The following is a 22,681-nucleotide window of genomic DNA, read 5'->3' as shown; positions in this document are numbered from 1 at the left end:
TTATTTATTTTTTTTGAATTACACTTATAAATTCACTTTTTCAGGAACTTAAATTTACCATGGAGGTTTCTAGCCTCACAAATCACTGTCTCGGATACCTGGTCTCATAACCTATCACCATATTAGCTACTTTAATCACATTTTTTTGTTTCCAAAATGTTGCTAATGTTGACTTAGCCACCAAATCAGACAAGCAGTGACCTATGTTGCAATGATCTCTTTCTTTAACTCTTATCATCGTTCTCACAGGTTTTCCGCTCAGCTTTACTGCTGTTAGCACTTTCTTCGGAGCCATGGTTATGATTTGTATAAATAAAGTGCAAAAAAAAAAAAAAAAAGCACAGTGATCAATGTTTTAATGCACTAATCAAGCACTGTATGTTGTCAGAGTGAGAGCCACGCTAGAACTGAAGTGTCACCCTCTGGGCCCGCAGCTAGAGAAAACTCAAGGTGTAATTCACTCGGGGCTCATAATGACTCGACTATCATGCAAACTTATGAACACCAAGTAGATTTTTTTGAATTATGCTGTTTCTGTGGTTGAAAGTTTGAACTTGAAGCCGTTCAACAAAGCATTATTGTATATGCTACTACTAAAGTATATATATGCAAATACTCCATGAATACTATATTACCTAATATAAAAATATGAATTTATTTAAATCACATCTTTTACATTATTTAAATAATTTTAAAGATATGCATTTATTTTGTGATTCAGCAGTAATTTCCAAGCTAGCCATAAAAGGAATCAACAGAAAAGGTGCAACTAACTATTGGTCTTTCCTTGTCCAGGGAAGAGTGAAGAAAATCAAAGGCAAATTAAGACAACTTATTCAGGGGACCAAGAGCCACACAACCATCCATGACTCTAATAAATCTCCATGAGTCGAATACCAAAAGAATTAGATGGTGCCCGGCTACTACTACCAACCACTCTGAAAGGGATCACAGGTGGTTATAGGTAGAATGGTAGAAAAATGCGGAACAAAATTCACAGTCATATAAAAGACCAGTTTTATTGATCATAGAGAGTCAGGAGGATCTCCCAATGCTAAGACCCTTCGTTGTTATCCTTCAACCTGAACTGAACTCACTCTCATGGCTAAATGTTATGGAGGACATGACACAAGGGAGGTATACCCTACAAACAGCACCCAACGATTCGGGGTGAAGAAGGGCAGCATTTGGCCAGGATAAAGCTCAGAAAGAAGAGCTAGGAAAGAAGGATGGATAGCAATAAGAAAAACAAGGAGGAAGTGGATGAGTGCTGTTTACCAAGTATGAGCTGTTGGATGGAAAATAAATTTGCTTTGTAAACTTTCACATAAATCGAAAAAAAAGAAAATAAATATCTCCTACCAAACCCTACGGGTCAAATCTACTCTCTCTTAAAGGTCACTCTAAGTCAATAGTACACAACACAAGAAGGCAAAGTAAAACAAAAATAAAACTAAATTAGATTTCAAACAAAATTTAATTGAGCGAGGCCCTCAGGAGATTTTTTTTAAAAGATAGCACCTGAAGTTCAAGTTTAAAATAAAAATTCAATGTGCCCACATACACTGATTGAGAAGCTATGATGTAAATTTTTCAAAGCTCATTAGATTTAAGCCAGCAGTTACTAAAGGAGACTTACAATATCTTTCCTAGCCTTGCAAACTGCTTCACACTCAGGGAGTATAGCAGAATCTCACTAAAGAGAAAAATTCTACCCCCTAAGTGATGACAGAATTGATGAAATATATTGCTATAGTTCAGTGCTTCCCCAAAGTGGCAATATTGGCCCCTGGAGGGTCGCTGCAATGATCCAGGGGGGCTGCAAAAGCAGACATCTTTTACCCTAGACTATAGGCTATATAGTACCAACGTTTTTCATTGCCGGGGAGACACCAAGTAATTTTTATTTCAAGGGAGCAGTAGGCCAAATAAGTTTGGGAACTTTTAAGCCCAAATAAAATAAGGATGGCCAGAGTAAGTTATCTCATAATTGAAAATGGAATTTTTACAAGGTAGATTTTTTTCTTAAATCTGGCTATTAATTTTTTTATAATTTTACAAATTTAGCAAAGTATTCTTCACACCAGAAGGGCCTTTTCAAATATTTCTAATACTACTAATATAAGGGACTTACTTTTCTTAGCTGAAGCTAATATAAGACGGCAAAATGAATTTTCTTTTTTCAAATAAATTACTTTATACTCTTACAATTTTCTTCTTTAAATTCTGGTCATCGACATTTAACCACACCAACACATACATGCGTACACATGCACAAAAGTTAAAATAAAGTTGGCAAATAAATGTATCAAGCCTCAAAACAGGATATTATTTAGCTACTAGCTCTTTTCAATTGCATGACCGCCTGAAGGAGTTGGACTCAGTTAAGGTTGTGTTGTAAGGATTGCATCTATCTCAGTGCTGCTGTTAGGAGCCGTCCAGTGGATCCCAATTCATAGTGACCCCACTTGGCATGATAGAACTGCACCCCTGGGTTCCTAGGATGTTGTTTTAAGGAGTAGATCTTCAAGTCTTTTTCTCCTGCGGAGCTGCTGGTGAGTTGGGACTACCTACACCTTTCAGTTAGCACAGACTTTGCCTGCTTAATCAGGATGCTAAAACACTGCTTTCAAAAGCACATCGCTTTCTTTGGTCTTATTATTAATGTAAGGAAAGGAATTAAGTGTGCCACTTGTAATGAAGCTTGCACCTAAGGTAGTGAGTGCTATGTAGAAATAAATGGTTGCAGAAAAGATCTTACACTTCTAGCTATATTTTTAAAAAATGTCTTTTTTTAACAATTATGAAGAATAGCTTATTATATCTGATGAACTTGATATTCCCACAGTAGATGTCTAGATCAGGAGTTTATTAGTGCCAAAAATCTACTTTGGGATATTCATTTAGCCACAAAAAGTCATCAAAAGTGTCAAAATATGTAAAGCCACCATGATTCTCTTTTTTGTCAGAGGAAATCATTGTCTCAGCAAATATCAAGAAAAATAACAGGCAATAACCAAGACAAAGGCTATTCCAACGACTAATTTGCTGAGCCAAAGGAAGGCATTACAATGTTTCCTGCTCTCCCAAAGTAGAGCATTCCTGTGAAATCTTTCATAAATCAAAATGGTGGAAAGTAAAGAAGTAATTGCCATTAATTTATATGAGAGAAAAATTTGAGTCTCAGACCCTAAAGATAACTTATCAAATCATATCACATGACACATGAAACCTAAAATAAGTTCAGTAAACGCAGGAATGTGACAAAAGCCCTGCCTAAATAAAGCAGAAATAATGCATGTGCAGTGCAGTTCCTGGGGAAGGAGCTTGACAAAGCCATTACCACTGTGTCTTTAGCAACTGGCTACAAAACAAATGCTAACTGCTTGTTTCCCTTTTTGACTTTTTTGTAAAAATGAAAAATAATCTTCTGATTTCTTTCCATTAGTGAAACAGTTACTTTAATATATGCTAAGAGGTACAGAGCAAACTTTCAAAAAGCAGGAGATAACAGGTTTTTTGGGCAGAAAATGGTTATACACTAAGTCACTAGGCACTGAGTTAAGAAGTATGCAAAACCAATGCATAAACCAGGAGACAAGAGAAAGGGGGTAAGGGTCAACAGCAGAAAACACAAAGCAAACATTCCATAAGCAGAGAGGAGAGCCAGGAAATGAAGTAGGAGACAGAAAAGGCTTTGAAATCTGTGGGACTAAAACAAAAATTAAGTCAGATCTCAAAAACCCTTCAAGTGGGGCTTTTTATACATGCTGCATGCAAGGCAAATGCACCCAGCCTGAAATGTTTAGGGAAGAAAAAGAGTTTAATTAGTTGCATATAGGGCCTAACCTTCCACATACAGAATTTTAGAAGTCAGTCTAAACAAGGAAAAGCTGCGTTTACATGCCAGAGATGAATTCCTGAAATAAAATAAAAAGATTTGTTTGAAGAGTTTATTCACATACAAGGCTCATGAACACAGGTCCCACAAACAGTTTTGGAGTTAACTCTGACACCATGAGCTCTCTACGTGATGTAATGGAAAAGTACTGGAGGCTGAAGTGCTTCAAGCTCAGGCTCTTCTCGATCCTCATTTATTTATTTACTACTCACTACAAGCCAAAGGAGAAAACGGGGATTTCTGTTATTTTAATGCAATCCGATAGGTTATTACAAGTCAAATGAATAAAATGAATTTGAAGCCATGGGGAATAAGAATTTTGGAAGTTATTCATACTAGTCACATAGCTTGAACAGTTGATGGAAGATTGCACATATTCCCCACTGCATGATCCACGAGTATAAAATAATTAACATATGTTAAACAAGTTATTTGATGGAAATAAAGTTCTGAAAGGATCGTAAATCTAATATACGGGAATCATGCTTGAAATTCTCTCTGTATTAGCAACCCTTAGGGTATCTCTCAACTTCTGAACATCTATCAATGTGGCTCATTTTTAAGAACAGGGAGTGATAAGAGAAAACTATTGCTCAGGATTCCCTACAACTTTACAGGTAAATAAGCAGATCCCATATCCAAGCCCCAAATTTCAAGTAGTACAACTTCTGGGTAACTTTGGGGTCAACTTTGTATTGTGAATCTATTCTGTACAAAAGCCTCAGCATTGTTGGCAGGAATAAAATGTAAAGATTAGGCAACAGTTTCTAATATAAAATTCATGGTATAAGGATTTCCAAACATCGAGCCCATTACTGAAAAACTTTCCAACACTGAGGTCTTATCAAAAGGAAGGTTATGTTAAGACTATGTTCATACTACTGATCTGGAGATAGAAAGCCAGACACTTTAGGTACAGTGTCAGACTTGGTCGGAATGTAGTTGAACACAGAATTTTTATCAAAATAATGTAAGTGCTATTTTTTATAAGCCACGTTATTTTCATAAGCTTGCTCTACCAATTATTTTTCACGTGTTGCTTAAATTCTTTTGTTATCTTGGTTCAATAAGTTTAATGCAGGACTTTCTTTTGAGGCCTACTGATATGAAGGTTCATTTCCCAGCAGTATACCTCCCTATCAGTTTCTCACACAGCCCCTCTCTCCCAGCAGGTTCTTTCCCTGCTCTGTAAACTACTTTACAATGGGGGAAGAAATCACTTTTCCACACCCAGAAATAGCCTTCACCAGGGCAACTGACTCCTGTGCAAAAAATGCATAGGGCGGCACACTCCTCGTCAGAGAGGCCACTCAGGTGAAAAAAGCTGGCCCACCATAGCTGTACACATTCTACCCCATCATCTGGCCCCCTGCATTTGGGTGGGTTGAATCTCCCACTCACTGGAAAACAATAGGGCATGTTTCTGAGTGCTGCAGGCACAGATGAATTGTGTATCTGAGCAGGATGCCAGGAGGGCCTGTGGAGCCAAGGCAGTGCATGCCTGCACCTACATAGTGCTGCTGGGCTTTACCTGGGTCTGTATCATAGGACCTGCTTTCTCCGGTATAGCTCTCCACTCCACTAAGGGATGGCATACTTCGAACAGATCAGCTACAAGGATTCCACTGTTTTCAGGCCTGGCCACAAATTGTCCCTGAGCAAACACAAGTTTTCGATTGATCATTTCTGATTAAGGGATACACTACATGAACCTCTCTAAGGAGGCCCGGGGGTGTAGCAGTTACACGCTGAGCTGTTAAGTACAAGGCCAGTGGTAGTTCACACTACCAGCTGTTCCACAAAAGAAAGACAAGTCTTCCTGTTCCCATAAAGAACTAGCCGTCTCAGACTCTCCCAGGGACAGTTCTACTCTGTCCTAAAGAGTTGCTGGGTCAGAAATGACTGGGTGGCAGTGAGTTGAGTGAGACCAAACTCCATTCATGACTTCACGATCATGTTTTATACCTTTGTTAGACAAGTACGATCAAACATAACATTTTTGGAATACTGCGTGAGGGTGAATGAAGCCAAAATTCACTTCTGGAAATGTCACTAGACATGAGTGGTGTGCGCATAGGTATGTGACGCTGGGACTTGTAAAACAATTTTGTCACTTCTACTCATATGTGAATGAGTGTGTTGTTTACATGGGGAAAAATACAGTACTCATGAGCAAATTTTTTTTCTAATAAAAAATTAAATATTACAGGGTGAACAACAACAAAAATGAACACACATTACTGTAATAGAAATCAGATATTTAATTATATTTGATATATAATATAAAACCAAACTCATTGCCATTGAATCAATCACTCAGAAACCCTATAGAACAGGGTAGAGCTGCCCCTATGCGTTTCCAAGGCTGTAACTCTTTACAGTAGAAGAAAGCCTCATCTTTCTTCCATGAAGCCACTAAGGGCTTTGAACTGCTAACCTTGCAGGGAGCCGTCCAATGCATAACCACTCCTGATATATCGTATAGCCTAGCATAAATAATCAATAAATGTATCTGGGGGTTAATATTTTAGCATAGTTTTCAATGTCAACCTCCCCTAAAGTCTTCTAGTATATATCAATATCATCAATATTAGGTTTTCCCTGGTTCTTCATAATTAGCACTAGTATGCAAAAAAATTCCTGGATATGATGTAATGAATGTGGGGCAAATTCCCTAGGGCAGTAACTGTTTTCTCTCCTACATCTTGTGTTCTAGCCCTACCAGTTTTAATTTCTTGTCTCCCTTACTAACTATGGCCCCAATTAATTGGGTTCTCAGATTACTGTTTCCTTGACAGATGTCTTAGATGCTAAATAATTAAGGCAGTAAAATTTGCTAATCAAGACTTTCATAAACTTGACCACTACAAGAAAGAGCAGGGAGACTAGGCTCCCTACCCAAATTCCTTCCATTTTCACCTCCTGCAATAGTCTCCATGTAACTACACTGAACCAACTACAGCATATGGACACAAATCTCAGAAAGGCCATATCTTTTCATGCCGTGCCCTATTTTTCAGTTTTGTCCTTTACGGCCCAGTTCCAGTAGGCTTTTCTTTGCCCTAATTTCATCTAACAGTCTGCTCTACTAGACTGTGCTATAGGGTCACTATGAGTTGGCAATAACTGATTTCTCATTTGCTCCTTAAGCATTTAATTCATACTTAAATGTACTGTCCCCTTATAGTTGCTTAAGCCAAAAACTATGAACTCTTGATTCTCTTCTTCATTCATATTCCTCATTCAATTCTTTAGCAAAAGGCCTGAATATGACTACCTCTGTAATCTACACACACACCCTCCCTCTCTCCCTCCCTCCCTCCCTTGGATTATGGCAATAAACAATCTGGTCTCCCTGAACTGCACAAGCACTGATACTGAGCAGAATGATTTAATTGGCATTATAAGAGCATGTGGAAAATCAGGGAAGGGTACCCTTGGTTTGACTGCATTATGCTGATATTAGTGTTTTACAAAATGAACATTTGTGGCTAGCCTTTGTCAAGTTAGTCTATTGCTATCACTTTTCCAACTGTATGTGCTCACTTTGTGCCCCTAGTGTTTTGGTAATTCTCAAAAGATTTCAAATTTTTCATACTGCTATCGCACACTTAACATAATACAGTATTTGTCTACCAGAGTGTAAGCATAACTTTGAAATGCATTGGGGAAAAAAACTGTATAAAACTGATTGTAGGAGCAATTGCACAAAACTGCTTGATGTGATTGACCTAAGGAATGATATATCTGTATTAGCTCCCCCCAAAATTATTTATAGAAATAAAAAATAATTGTATGCCTTGCTTTGTTCTAACATTTGCTCTATTGAGGGGATCTGGATCCCAAACTTCAGTATCTCCAAGTTATGTCTATATAAGAGTGGGGGAAAGGGAAGAATTTAAGATGAGCAATAGACAGTAACTCAAGAGAAAGGAACACAGATTTGTTTTAATCTTGTTATGAAGACAGAGTTTAGATGTATTAAATTTGACATGCTTTTAGGTATTAAAATAGAGCTTCCAATAAAACCAAACCATTGCCATTGAGCTGGCTCTGACTCATAGAATCTGTATAGGACAGAGTAGAACTGCCCTCTAGGGTTTCCAACACTGTAATCTCACAGGAGCAGACCGCTTCACCTTTCTTCTTTCCAGTGCTTGGTGGGTTTGCACCCCCAACCTTTCAGTTAGCAGACAAGTGCTTAACCACTGCACCAACTGAGTCCCTTGAGTTTCCAAAAGGGGTGCCAAATTCAATCCCAGAAAGAAAAGGTTGTACACCCAGTTGTAGACCTGGGAGCTAGAGGTTTAAAATGGTTGAAGCTGGTGGGGAGAATAGTGAAAAGACAGAGAGAGATGGATAAAGAACCTGATAATCACAATCAGAAGAGCAAAGAGAAGAAGAAAAAACAGAAAATGACAAAGAATGGCAAATGCTCAAACTTAATAGAGTAAAGACAAAGTCCAGAGAAAAGTTTGAGGGTACCAAAGGGATGCTGAGCACCCTTTGTGATGCTTTCACAATTAATAGTCAAAAATGATGCGAGAAGAGGGCAAGTAAGGAAAATGAAGTTAATTTTCTAGACAGGAGAAAATAGCAGTTTTAGTTTTCATTACAGTACATGGAAGCTAATTACAGAGAAATAGCAAAGTTAATAAAAATACATGAACTCTCAAAATCTTAGCAATTTTCTGCTCACATTTTACAACTTAAGGAGTTCAGGGATGGTAAAGTCTATGTGTCCACTTGGCTATGTCATGGTGCCCAATTGCTTGGCTAGACACTAGTTTAGGTGTTGCGGTATAGGTATTTTTATAGATCTGATTAACATTTGAAGTGAGCACACTTTAAAAAAAAGAGAGTACCCTTGAATGATGTAGGTAGGCCTCACCCACATATGTATACATAAATATCAATCCTCATACCCAATTTAGTTCGGTTTCTCTAGAGAACCCAGACAGTATCCATTTACTCCTATGCTTTAAAAAAATATCTCTGCATATCTATAGTACAATGCAATATTGACTTTTACTTATGTTCCTACAGTCAAGTAAAAACTGGTATTTCTGTTCAAGGTGGAAATGAAATATGATTTTCCTCAAAATAGCAAACTTTATTTAGCATTTAACATACTGAATTTCATTATTTGGAAAATTTCCTATGTAAAACATCCCATTACCTAGCAATATTAGTACATAAGCCTTAAAAGCTTTATCATGTTGGCCAACAGAACTCAAAAGCCTCAAATTCTAAAATCAAAGCGCACTTGTCCCTTAACCACCACCAGGGACCAGGGGTGCAGGGGCACAAACCACCCCCATGCCTTCAAAAATCCTTGTGTATTTGCTGACTCCCTCAAAACTTAGTTACTAATAGCTTATTATTGATTGGGAGCATTATAACAATTAACATATTTTTGTATGTTATACAAGGAGGTTCAAATGTTTTGTGTAAATGAAGTGAAAAAGAATTTAAAATTTCAACAAATCATACGAAGTTTCTTCATATATTATATATTGCACCCACATAAAGACTGCATTTTCAGTAAAGGTAAAAAGTTATGTCCCCAAAAGCACAGTTTCCTCGCCTGCTGGTGGAGCTGCAGTAATGGCTTCCGGCTCATTGTGTAAACTGTCCTGACACTGGACTTACTTATCTTGAAACAGCAGGCACCCACAGCTGAAAACCTCAACCTAAGATACGTATCAAGCAATTCAATTTTTCCATGTAGTGTCAGGACTGCCAGCATCACTTTGTTATTTCATACGAGTCCCAAGGTGTTATTCAAAGTTTATGGTATTGCACTAAACACGATAAAAGTGAAAGAACCATGAGAAATCACTTTGTATTGCAATATGCAATTTACTAGAGATGAACTGCTCACAGAGATGATCAGGGTCACAAGATTTTTTCAAAATCAGCATTTAAGTGGACTTATGTGGTTCAAACCCGTGTGGCTCAAGGGTCAATTGTACTTTGCAATAATACTCTGACCAAAAAGTACCTCTAGTAATTCATCTACCATATCATCAAGCCAGATGCCTAGAAGTCATCCTAATTCTCCCTTCCACTAATCCCCAAAGTTTAATAATTTACCATAGTTAAGTAGGACTCAAGATTGCTCCCCTAACACATCATTACCCCTTGTCCAAGTATTAAGTCATTAACTAATTTGACTGAGCCTCATATTATAATTATCAAATTTCTGGCTGACATCTTGTAATGCACACTGAGTCCTTGCTAAACTAAAAGACTGCAAAGATAGCATGTAAATAAAAAATCAAATAACTTTCAGCAGAACATACGCCTCTTTGCCGTGTCATAATATTATTGCCTTACCTAGGAAGAGCTACCTCCTGCTAATCCAAAATGCAAATGTCCCCACAACCTACAGGCGTAGATTCCCATTCTCCTTTCAAACTGTATGAAACGCTTTTAAATGCTTCTTGGAAGCATAACGACAGCAAAGCCTTGATCTCCAAAATTGCAGTGTTTCTAAACCTTGATTTATATTGCAGTAAAAATTATGAAGGAACAAATCCATCTACATACTTACAATAAATTTTTTGTAAGTTTTTAACTTAGTCAACATTAGTAATTTAGCATTTTGCTATAATCTGTAAGTACAATAAGTTAATGAACAAGATAATTACCTGAGGAGAGTCAAAAGGATATCGACTACTAAATTTAAATAAAAGTTGAAATTTTTCTCCTTCATATAAGGTACCTGGTGCACCTTCCATGTCTACAATCCACCTAGGAAACAAAAATAAATAAATAAAAACTTAACATTACAAGTGGCTAGGGAATAATGAGTCTTCCACTATTCCAATTATTGGGGCAGGAATCATTCATATTTAACAGCACATTTCCATAATAGGTGGGCATTAATACCCACCCTCTTCCTCTTACACTCCATAGTTAAATAACTGCATTAAGGACTGACAGCTGGCAAGGAGTAAATCTAAATGTTAATCTAGGTCTGAAATAAAGCAAAACCAAAACCAAAACCCAAACTTAATGCATGCTCCAAAGACTGTGAACTTCTCATTTATGTTTTTTAAATTAAGGTAAAAATAGATACAGTACTTGCCAATTCAACATCATTCACATACAAAACTCAATGACATTGATTATACTCAATATGCGCAGTCACCACCCCCAGCCATTTTCAAATTATTGCACCAAGACTACCTAACTCAGTGGCCCCTGAGCAATGATTCACTTCCCCTCCCCCTGTTGTTGTTGTGTTCAATAACAACACTTAGTTGGTTTCAACTAATAGAGATGTAAGACAGAATAGAACTGACCCATATGGTTTCCTAGACTGAAACCCTGACAGATATTTTCTTATGGGAGCCACAGGGTGAGTTTGAACTATTGACTGGCTTCAGTAAAGAGTCAAGTGCACCACGAGTTCCTTCCCAATCCCTTAAACTCACTGCTATTGAGCCAGTTCCAACTCACAGCGGCCCTAGGGGATAGAGCAGAACTGCCACTGCAGGTTTCCAAGGCTAAATCTTAAGGGAGTGGAAAGCCTCATTTTTCTCTTGCAAAGCAGCTGATGGTTTTGAACTGATCACCTTGCAGTTAGCAGCCCAGTGCGGCCAGGGCTCACTTTCCAACCCTCAAGGACCACTAATAAACTGTAGTTTCTATACATTTGTCTATTCTAGATATTTCATATAGGTATGCTCATATATTATTTCTCCTGTGACTGAATTCACTCAAAATATGTTCAAGGTTCATCTACATTGTAGCAGATAACAAGGTTTCATTTCTCTTTTTTGGCTACTATCCCATCACATTTTTTAAATGCATTCATCTGTTGATAGATATTTGTTGGTTTTCAACTTTTGGCTACTTTTAGTAGTGTTAGAATGAACACTACCTGGTCTAGAAATTTCTGTTTGTGTTGCTTCTTTCAATTCTTTGCGTTCTTAACTGGTACAGGCAGTTCTCAGGTAATGAATACTTAAACACTCATACTTACTCTTCAATGTGTCGTAAATTTGATAGAATTTTCCAATGACTGAAACAAACCCCCTATTTGTAGGAAAATTTTCATCACAATCACCTTTCACTTGCTGCTTGAGAATCTTTTTAATCACTAAAAAGGCTGTGAGCTTTTTCTGATGCTAAAGTCCCACTGCTATCAAATAGATTTCATACCCATAAGGAGTCTCCATGGGATTTCTGAGGCTTTGTAAGTCTTTATGGGAATCAAGAGCCTTATCTTTCCCACTTGGAGTACCGGGGCATTGAACAACTGACCTGACATTAGCAGTCCAGCATTTACCCCACCAGGGCTTCTTATAGAGTAGAACTGCCCTTTTGTTTTCCAGAGACTCATCTTTCTCCTGAGGCACAGCTGGTGGGTTTGAAAATGCTGACCTTTTATGGTCAGCAGTCCAACTTGTAACCCACTAGTCAAAATCCACCTTTCACCAATGTAGTATTAACTATGAATACTGTGGACCTCTTCTAAAATATCTACAAATCTGGCTTAAAATCTTAAAGACACACATAGGAAGAAGACTTGTTTGTAACCTGGGGATTGTAGAATAACAATGTGAACCTGTTTTTTCAAGACTATCTGTACAAAACAAGAAAGGAAAAAAGTAGATAACACCAAATTAATAAATTCCTTTCAGATATCAATTATTCCAGAAGTAAGTGTTAACAAGGGCTGTGGAACTGTAACTGTCGGATCTATTCTTTTATCAGTAGTTTAGGAAAAAAAGGGACCAGAAATAGGAAGTTAAGCTGTGTGAGAGCTACTCGGGGCTCTGTACCCCTTTTCAATTTATGTTTAAATTATTTTTAAAAGCCCAAAATAGATTTCTTGGCATCTCTGCAAGCTTGCACAGTTTCCATAGGTAACAATCACAAATACAGGTCTATATTTATAATCTGTACACTATCTTTAAAAGGTGGGAAGAGGGGAGGAGAAAGTCAATCATGGCAAAGTTGGCAGGGGCAACTTTTGAAAACAAAAGTGAACTAATGAGTGAGTTTCTAATTAGAGCTGCCAATTAGAATCACTATTCTTGCAACCGCACATTTTGCATGTATATTTTAATGACTCTAAGTACAGAGGAAAACAAGGAGAGACTTCACTCTTGAGGATTCAGTTCATCACCCCATCCATATACTAAGCATGTGGAATAATAAATGTATCTGTTCCTTGAAAGCTATGAGCTAAAGCCCATAGACTATTAAGAGTAAGGCTAATTGTTTCCGATTGAATGTTAAGTGCCATCAATGGTAAAAAGATATGAAGAAAAACCCAAAAGGAATTACTTTTTAGCGAAAATGAATACCTGACCCAGAGTCAGCTGTTTGCCCCCACCAGTTTTAACTGCCTCAATTGCAATTTACAGATATTCATAGTGCTCTTAGGAAGACTAATGCCGTTACACATATAAAAGATCTAGCACATTCATGACATGAAAACCAGTAGACAGTAAATTAAATATGAGGGGTTTCAAAATGTTTATGGAAAATAGTATTAAACAGAGTTTTCCCCTAACATCTGCATCCAATTTATAATTTTTTTCCAATTTATAATTTTAAAAAGTTTTTTAAAGACTGTATGGCACTAATTGAATGTAGTAATAGAGCAGAATCTATTTGAGAATGAGAACAGTCACTCCATATTGGGGGGGATGAGGAATGAAAATAGTAATAATAATAAATATAATAACAAGGGCTCTTAGGGGAGGGCAAAGTTAAAGGGGAGCAGATACCAAATAGTGCAAGAAAGAAAATGTGTTTAAAATGATGGTGGCAACAATTGTACAATCATGCTTGCTCTAAATGAACTATGGGTTGTTATAATATCTGTGGAGCTCCAGTAAAATGAAAAAAGCAGTCACTCCAGTCCAGTCAGAATAAAAAGTTAAATGAAATTCATATATTTTTTCCAGGAACCCAAGAGGTTAGCGAATTTGGGAATAATGAGGGCAACAAATGTATAGATGTGCTTTACACAATTGATCTATGTATTGTGATGAATTGTATGAGCCCCAATAAATTGATTTTTTTTAAAATTCATGTATTTTAAAACTGACTTTCTATACCAAATCACTGTCCAACTGTTTAATCATTTGGGGGCATATTTTTAAGGCTCTCAGAAATATTTTAATGGTACCTTTATTGAAAACATGTTGAAAACAAGTGCTCTGGGGCATGCTGTGCAATTGTTAATGATAAATTCTTGGTTTTACTACCTGAAACCTGCAAAGCACAGTTATTTTCCTAATGCTCTATCATTAGAAACATCATGTTCATCATGTTTTGTCTTTTTAAAATATCTTCAATCATGAGTTCATAAAAGAAAAAGATGTTTGCGCACATAGCACATAACTCTCCAGGTGTAACTGCCTATAATGTAGTGCTGTTAATCTTTGTTCTGAAAATATTTTTCCAGTACCGAAATATTAAAATGTGACAAGTAAAACAAAACAAAAAAACTACACAAAACCACAAGATAATGAAAAAATTTTGTGAGCCTTTTCTAGACTCTTCATAGGATGCTAAAACTGCATTTGAAAAATCAAACCAAACAAACAACTCATCTGATTCTCTTTTAAAAAGCACCCTTTAAGGCCTCCAAAAATTCCTTTTATTTTCTTCCCTGAATTATATCATTCAGGGAAAACATAAGGACATCTTTATAGTTCCATTTAAAAGATATCATTTAGGACACAAAATGCAGCATAAAGTTTTGAAGTGTGGCTTATCTATGCAGGCATAGCTTTAAAATAATAGCTAAGCAAGCATCTCTTTACTCTTCGCACAACCTCCTACTAATTAAAAATTAACATACCCATTGTAGAGAACTATTTTAAAGTACAAATAAAAACTACTGTTAAAGGTTGCTGTTGTTTGGAGGTGGGGAGGGTTACATACTTCCTAGTAGTTGAGGCCTCCAGGAGTAAACGGTTTCACATTGGGCTGCTAAGTGTAAGGGTCAGCGGCTCAAACTCAGGCTCAAACTCACCAGTCGCTCCATCCAAAAAAGATGAGCCTTACTCCTCCAGGGAAGATTTAAGTTAGTCTTAGAAACCATAGGGAAGGAGAAAGGAGAGGAAGGAAAGCAAGCAAGCAAGCAAGCAAACCACAGAATTGCCCCATAGAGTCAATGTAAGTCAGAATCAATTTGATGGCAGTGGATTTTTTGGTGTGAGTCACTAAACACATTTTGAAAATATGGTTTATGGGCACATAAACTAGAAGTCCAATAGGGCTGCATGTGTGCACATTTAAAAAACACATTCAAACCAGTACTGTCTATGATTCTAATACTGTAGTTGAGAATTTAATGGGCTTCAGAAAGTTCATAGAAAAATCCCTGATCTTTACATTCCATTCTCCACAAAAATTTTTGAAGCCCTCTTGCAGGTAGGTCCCAGAGTAAGGATGAGTTGGGAGAAGTGAATATGCTGTAATCTCAGTCTCTCTCAGTTCATAATTCTTTTTTAACAGCTTTATTATCACTTTATCACATGTCATACAATTCAATAATTCTATCATAGTAAGAAGAGTGGTATAAGTACCACCACATTCAATTCTAGAACATTTTCTTCTGCTTTGTACTCATTGCTATTCATGTAATTATTTGTTTTCTAACTGGCAAAAATATACCTAACAAAGCATTCTCCAATTCAACAACTTCTACATGTATAATTCAGTGCCATTGATTATACCCTTCATTTTGTACAACCATTATTGTACAACCTTTTCCATATTATTCCACCATCATTAACATAAAATCAATACCCCCTAAGTAACAACTTTCTCCTTCTCCTTCACCCACTGTAACCGTAGGCCAAGTTTGGTTTCGTTGTTTTTTGTTTTTTTTCCTTTTAGCAATTTTCTTGACATAGTATTCACGTATCATACACTTTCAATGTTAAATTACTTTTAAAATGAGTTGTATATACATCATCACAATCAGGTCTAGTGCTCCTCCACCCTAATTCTTGTCATTATCTATCACCACCCTAATTCTTATAATTATCTACTACCTCTATGATTCTCCCATTGACACAAGTACTTTCCACACATAATGTCTCCTAATCACCAAAGCGGCCATCTGCTTTCCGCTGGAGGAAAATGCTTGTTTTGTTTTTGCTTAATTTATTAAGGCAAGGTACATTCCAATAGTCTTCTTAGGGTAATCATGACTATACACATTTTTTTTTACTTACACACAGGACTATAGGTGATAAATGTAAGTGATGCCTTTTGACTACTAGCCTGACAAACATTTCCCTATTTCAAATGAAGGTAATATATTCATACATCACTTTGGTTAAAAAAATAAACAAAAATAAGAACTTTTAAAAATGTAATGCTTACTGTGTGATTGAATTTTGAACACTCTTTTCATTTAATGTCATCCCAGGAGGTGGATCATTTTGCAAAGCCAACAGCTCTTTCTGTAGTCGTTTCTAGAAAAGAATATCAAATAGCAATTTGTACTTAATTTTTTTTTACAATGTAATATCCCACTGAACAGTGTAAAATCCTCCAATAAAATTTTATCTAACTATTCATGCCTACTTCTTCATGCTTCATATTCAAAATTTTCATGTTCTGTCTTAAAATGTAATGTCAAATGTTAAACTATTTCTAAACACTCTAAATGAGTCACTTAACACCCATTCCTTCAGACCACATATATATTTGTCTGACCACATATATACATGGGTGCTCCTCCCAAAACAGGTATTTTTCAAAGTTATATATATATATTTTTTTACAAAACAACCTTGTCACCTTCAAAGTACTCTCCATTACCCTTAATAAATACATTTGTCAAATCTGCGATTCCATTCTTGGAAACATGTTTCAAACTCTTCTGTTTGGATGGATGACAGCCCCTCCCTAATGTTTTCTTCACCTCTTCTACATAGTCAAATTGTTGTCCTTTCATGTCCCTCTTCATTTGCAGAAACAAAAAAGTCGCATAAAGTGAGGTCAGGTGAGTAAGGTCTGTGGGGCAAGAGAGGCATGCTATTTTTTGCGCAAAAAGTGGTGCACTGAGATGACTGTGTGAGCAGGTGCATTGTGGTGGTGGCAAAACCAGTCCCCCTTCTGCCATCCATCAGGTCTTTTTGTTTGTACACTGTTACGCAATCTTTGCAGAACCTCTTAACAGGAAGCTTGATTAACAGTCTGACCTGGTGGAACAAATTCCAAATGCACGATCCCCTTCACTTCAGAAAAACAAATGAGCATCGTCTTGATCTTTGATTTCACTTGAGTTTTGGGGGGTGAGGTGACAATGGCATCTACCACTGGCTTGAATCACATTTGGTTTGGGGATCCTAAGAATAGCAACATGTCTTATCACCAGCAATGATCTTGGAAAAAAGTCTGGGTCGCTTCAAAGTACAGCATGTTTTACAGGTGACGCCCTTTTTTCCTGCTCAGTCAGAACCTGAGGCACACATTTCCCAGCAACCCTTCTCATTCCCGAATCTTCTATTAAATTCGCTAAACCAAGCTCCAAGATAGTCCAGATCACCTCCCCATCTCTTCAATGGTCCGACGCTGGTCTTTGAGCACAAGTGCACGAATTTTATTGACATTTTCATGATTCAAGAAGTTAGCAGATGTCCAGAACGAGGTTTGTCATCAATCAACATTTCACTTTTTGAAGCAAGAAAACCATTTGTACAATTCAATTTTCCCCATAGCGCTGTCCTTGTAAGCTGTGTTCAACATCAGTTTCTGCGGCATTTTTCCCAAGCAGGAAACAGGATTTCAACCATCATAAAAAACGAGGTTCGAGAGAAACTGCTTTTATGAAAAATTCACTGTGACCGGAGAGAACCTTCCCAGGCAATGCCACTGTATGCACTAACCCAGAGTCAGTTGCTGGAAGCTCACCTAGCAAGAAAAATGGGTACTATGAAAGCTCAACCCAGCAGAGCTTTTTCCTGTTTCTTAGGAGGATACTCCCTTGTATTTCTAGTCCCAGACGGTTTCTGTTTTTCAGGGTTTTTTTTGTGTGTGTTTTTAAGGAAAAGAGTTCTCCTATTATTTTCCTCTAATGGTCTTTAATGAGAAAATAATAGCAAAGCTTCATTATATGAAGATGTGGCATCAGGATAGGAAGAAGTCTTATTAACAACCTGTGATATATGCAGATGACAGTCTTGCTTGCTTCAAGTATTTGAAGTACTGGCTGATGAAGATCAAGGATTACAGTCTTCAGAATGGATTACAACTCAATGTAAAGAAAACAAAAATCCTCACAAATGAACCAACAGCATGGAGATAAAAGTAAAGTTGCGAAGGATTTTATCTTGTTTGGATCCACAACAGAGCTCATAGAAGCAGCATTCAAGAATTTAACAACACATTACTTGGGCAAATCTGCTGGCCAAGACCTTTTTAAAGGGTTGGAAAGCAAGGAAGTGAAAAAAAAATTAAATTACAAAAAGGAAAAAAAAAAAGAAAAGCAAGGAAGTTACTTTTAGGATTAAAGACAAGCCTGACCCAAGCAAGCCATGGTATTTTCAATTGGCTCAAAAGCATGTGAAGGTTGGACAATGAATAAGGAAGACCAAGCAAGAATCTATGCTTTTCAATATGGTGCTGGTGAAGAATACTGAAAGTACCAAGGACTGCCAAAAGAACCACCAGGTTGCCTTGAAGAAGTAGAATCTGAATACTCCTTAGAGACAAGGACAGTGAAGCTTATCTCACACACTTTGAAGGTTCCCCAAAATAACGAAACTATAAAATCTCTGTATAACACATCTCAAGAGAAGCACTAATCCAATGACAAATTTAGGAAACTGCTGTGGAAATTCTTTAGATCTTGGGAATTTATGCTATACCATGGAAGACAACTAGTTTTAGTTGATAGGATGAAAAGGAGGACCAGGGATATAAAGAGAAGCAAAGAAGGTTTATTGATATAATTATTGAGATCTCCTGAACATAAAGATGAAAGGTGTTATAGAAAAAGAAATGTTGTCCTCTCCTTCCCATTGTTTCTTAAATGTTATAGCTAATCGTAACTGAACTCCAGCTCCTGGTATCCACACATCTTGAGTGATTCCCTCCCACATTGCTCCAAGGTTGGTCTTGGAAACCAATAGAACGCAAGAGAAATGACTCTGTCACTCATTGGTCTTAAAGCAAGCAACCAAGCCCAATGGGGGCCTATGACTTCTCTAAGAAACAAGTTTTCTGAATGTGGATGTAAAAGAGTTAAAAGGATCTAAAAAGAACTCAATGTTAGCATTCTGTGATGCTCACCTTCCCAACAAGATAGCTGAAGACAAAGTGGGTGCATAAGCTAATGTGGTGAAGGGACCTGATGGTGCCTGGCTATTAAAAGATATAACATCTGGGGTCTTAAAGGGTTTAAGTTAAACAAAGAGCCATCTAGTGGTGAAGCAACAAAGCCCACATGAAAGAAGCACACCAACCCATATGATCATGAGGTCAGGTATCAGGCATCAGAAGACCCAAAACAAACCACCATTTCAATGCAAATGAGGGGGCTTGGAATGGAGACCTAAAACCTTTCTTTAAACAACTGGACATCCCCTCACAGAAGGGTCACAAAAATAGGATGAACCAGCCAGGGTGCAGTATTGCACTGATGAAATAAACAACATTCCTCTAGTTCTTTAATACTTCTTCCATTCCCCACTATCATGACCCCAGTTCTATCTTACAGATCCAGCTAGACCAGAGCATGTATGTACACTGGTTCAGATAAGAGCTCTTGACACACAGAATTCAGGACAGATAAACCTCTCAGGTCCTATGATGAGAGTAGCGATACCATGAGGATAGGGGGAAGGTGGGGGAGGAAGGGGGGAACCAGATGGCAATGATCAATGTATAACCTCTCCCCTCCCCCATCCCTATCCCAGGGTCAAACAGAAACATGGGCGAAGGAAGACAGTGGATGGTATATGAAAATTTAAATAATTTATAAATTATCAAGGGTTCACGAGGGTGGGAGAGGGAAGAGCTGATACCAAGGACTCAAGTAAAAAGAAATGTTTCAGAAATGATGATGGGAACATATGTACAAATATGCTTGATACAATTGATGTATGGATTGTTATGAGCTATAAGAGCCCCCAATAAAATGATTTTTTTTAAAAAAGAACTCAATGTAAAGATTTCAAAAATTAAAATTCCTACTCATTTGAAGATCTGAAGAACTGGTATAACCATGTTGCATCAATCATCAGGAAACATGAACACATGAGGCATGTGCTTCTCAACACTGTGGACAAAGTGTTAACCAAGATAGATGAGAAGCAACTGGTAAGAAAAACAGTGCCACTAGGTTGCAAGACCATGTCAACACTTGCCTACTTTCCCAGAAAGTGGTGAAAATAGCAGGTAAAGAATGAGATAACTGCAAGAGGTGGGATTAAATACAAGAGCTAACTATTATACCTAAAGAGCATGAACCATGCAGAAATCATGGAAAGAAGAGAAGTAGTGATGAAATTAGTTGAGGGGGATGGAGAGACCAATTCATACATGATGTTTATTTGTTCCATAGTTAGTGAGGCACAGGTAAATGAACTGCATATATAGCCAGATCCCAATTTACTATAGGGTGCCATTCCGACCACTTTGTTGTAAGTCGCTGTGACCAACTCAAATATCTCATTCTATGAGGCTAGCAGTTACTCTGGTACCAAAGCAAGATCACCAACAAGAAAACAGGAACAAACCTAAGGGTTCTACTACAGGTAAACTATGAACTATAACAAAGTAAACAGACACAGTAGAAGGTAACTTAGATAATTGAAACCTACTGAAAATAAGATGTTTTGTGTACATCAGAAGATTTCATCAAGTCAAAAGAGAAACCAGACTAGAAAAATCTTTTTGGCAGACACAACAGAGTAGGAACTAATCTCTAAAACCTATAGAAAACTGCAACATCTCAATAAGAGAAAGATGGATAATTCAGTGTAAAATTGAGCAAAGGACATAATAGAGAGTTCACCAAAGATGATATTCAAATGACTAACAAACACCAAAATCACAAACGGTCATGATCGTTTGTCATCCGGGAGATGCAAATCAAAGCAACTATGTGATATCACAGACAATATGAGTCAAATGAGAAAAAAAAACAACACACTAAAAAACAAATGCTGGAGAGGGTGCAGAGATTGGAGTCCAGAGATTGGAGCCCTCTGACACTACTGGTGGGACTGTTAATATGCACAACCTCTGTGGAAAGTGATAATGCATTATCTCAAACAACTGTGATGAGAAAATCCATATGATCCAGTTATACGCTTGTTGGATACACACCTGAAAGAGTAAAGATCCACAGGACTAACAAACATAGGCACATCCGTGTTTATTGAGGAACAACTGTTCAAAGTTGCAAGAAAAAAGACAACCTAAGTAAATGTTCACCAAAACAGATAAGGAAACTTTGATACATACACACCATGGCATCTGTACAGTGCATGGCAAAGAAACAATGATGAAAACATGAAGCACATCATACCATAGTTGGACCTGGAGTACATTAGTCAATCACAAAGTATTGCATGAGACCACCATTATAATAACCAAAAACAAGACAAAGACTTGTACACCAAAGAAAACAGACTATGGAGTTCATGGGAGGGCAGTGTTAAAACAATGCATTGGAGGGCTGACAAGTATTGAGTGAAAGGGAGGGTGCAGGTCCACAAGAGAAAGAAGAATAAGGGGACAGGAATGGGGTAAGCTACTGAGGACAGGGAAAGAGCGATTTGAACTGCTGAATGCAGAAGTGAATGTAAACAGCCCACGTAAGTCAAAACAAACAAAAAACTACAAATACATCTTTATGAGTATTAATACAAAAATTCACAACAAAACTGAATGCTGCTATTATGTGCTGTCAAGTCAATTCAAACTCAGTGATCCCATAGTACAAAGTAGATGCCCACAGGGGTTCTTTAAATCTTTAAAAGTGAAGATTTTTAGGTGTCTTTCCTCCCATTAAGTCTTTAGTGGGATGCCTTCAAAATACTGACCTTTCAGTTTGCAGCTGAGTACTTAGCCATTTCATCCCAGGGCTCCCAAAGAAATACTAACAAACAGAATCTAACAGTATATTAAAAATTAGAACAACCAGGACCAAGTGCGATTTACCTCAAAATCGCAAAGCTTGGTTCAACATAAGAAAATCCCTATGAACCAACAAAGAGTTCAAAATAATCAAAACCACCTTTAATAAAATGGTGCTTCATCCTGGCCCACCAAGCTTAGAGGACGATATCCCTGCTCAAAACAGCCAATGCACAGAATGGACCATATGGCTGATCCCACTACAAGACACGACATCCCTCGCTGGCCCATGGTCCTATGGGATACAACACTGGGGGCTGTGTTGGGATTGGCCGGGTCTCAGCCCACTCACCAAGGCAAAACACTAAGGGCATGCAGCAGATCAGGGAGGTCCCGAGGGAGTGCAAAGGATAGACTTCGGGGCCAGAGCATTGGCACCCCATAGGACTCGACTGGAGGACACTCCTAGAGGTCAAAAATCAAACCTTGAACTACTTACAGGTTTTTTGTTTGTTTGTTTTTATTATTTGGTCATTGGTTTTCTTTGTTGTTGTCGATGTGTTCTCTCGTCGCTTTGTCTTGCTCTGCCTTGTTTTTTTGGTGCATATTATTATCTCTGCAGGTCTATATAGATAAGATAGGCTGGATGAACAGCCTGGAGGAGAAAACAATGGGACTGATGGTTCTGGGGGGACATGGGAGAGG

General features: G+C 37.6%; 1 protein-coding gene across 1 annotated transcript in view; it reads right to left on the bottom strand.

Annotated features, from left to right (window-relative positions):
* UBE2W (ubiquitin conjugating enzyme E2 W) overlaps positions 1-22,681 on the bottom strand; it is a 77,022-nt gene that overhangs the window by 21,651 nt on the left and 32,690 nt on the right. The window contains exons 2-3 of the mRNA XM_004697514.3: positions 16,268-16,359; positions 10,555-10,657 (exon numbers count right to left, since the gene is read on the bottom strand). Coding sequence (XP_004697571.1) covers positions 10,555-10,657; positions 16,268-16,359 — 195 coding nt within the window. The remainder of the gene's footprint in view (positions 1-10,554; positions 10,658-16,267; positions 16,360-22,681) is intronic.

This window comes from Echinops telfairi, unplaced genomic scaffold (assembly GCF_000313985.2).
Source record: "Echinops telfairi isolate 266 unplaced genomic scaffold, ASM31398v2 ScPeMD7_1;HRSCAF=3_0, whole genome shotgun sequence".
Classification (NCBI taxonomy): Eukaryota; Metazoa; Chordata; class Mammalia; order Afrosoricida; family Tenrecidae; genus Echinops; species Echinops telfairi.
The sequence above is the reverse complement of the archived record's forward strand: the minus strand, read 5'-3'. Positions and strand labels throughout refer to the sequence as shown.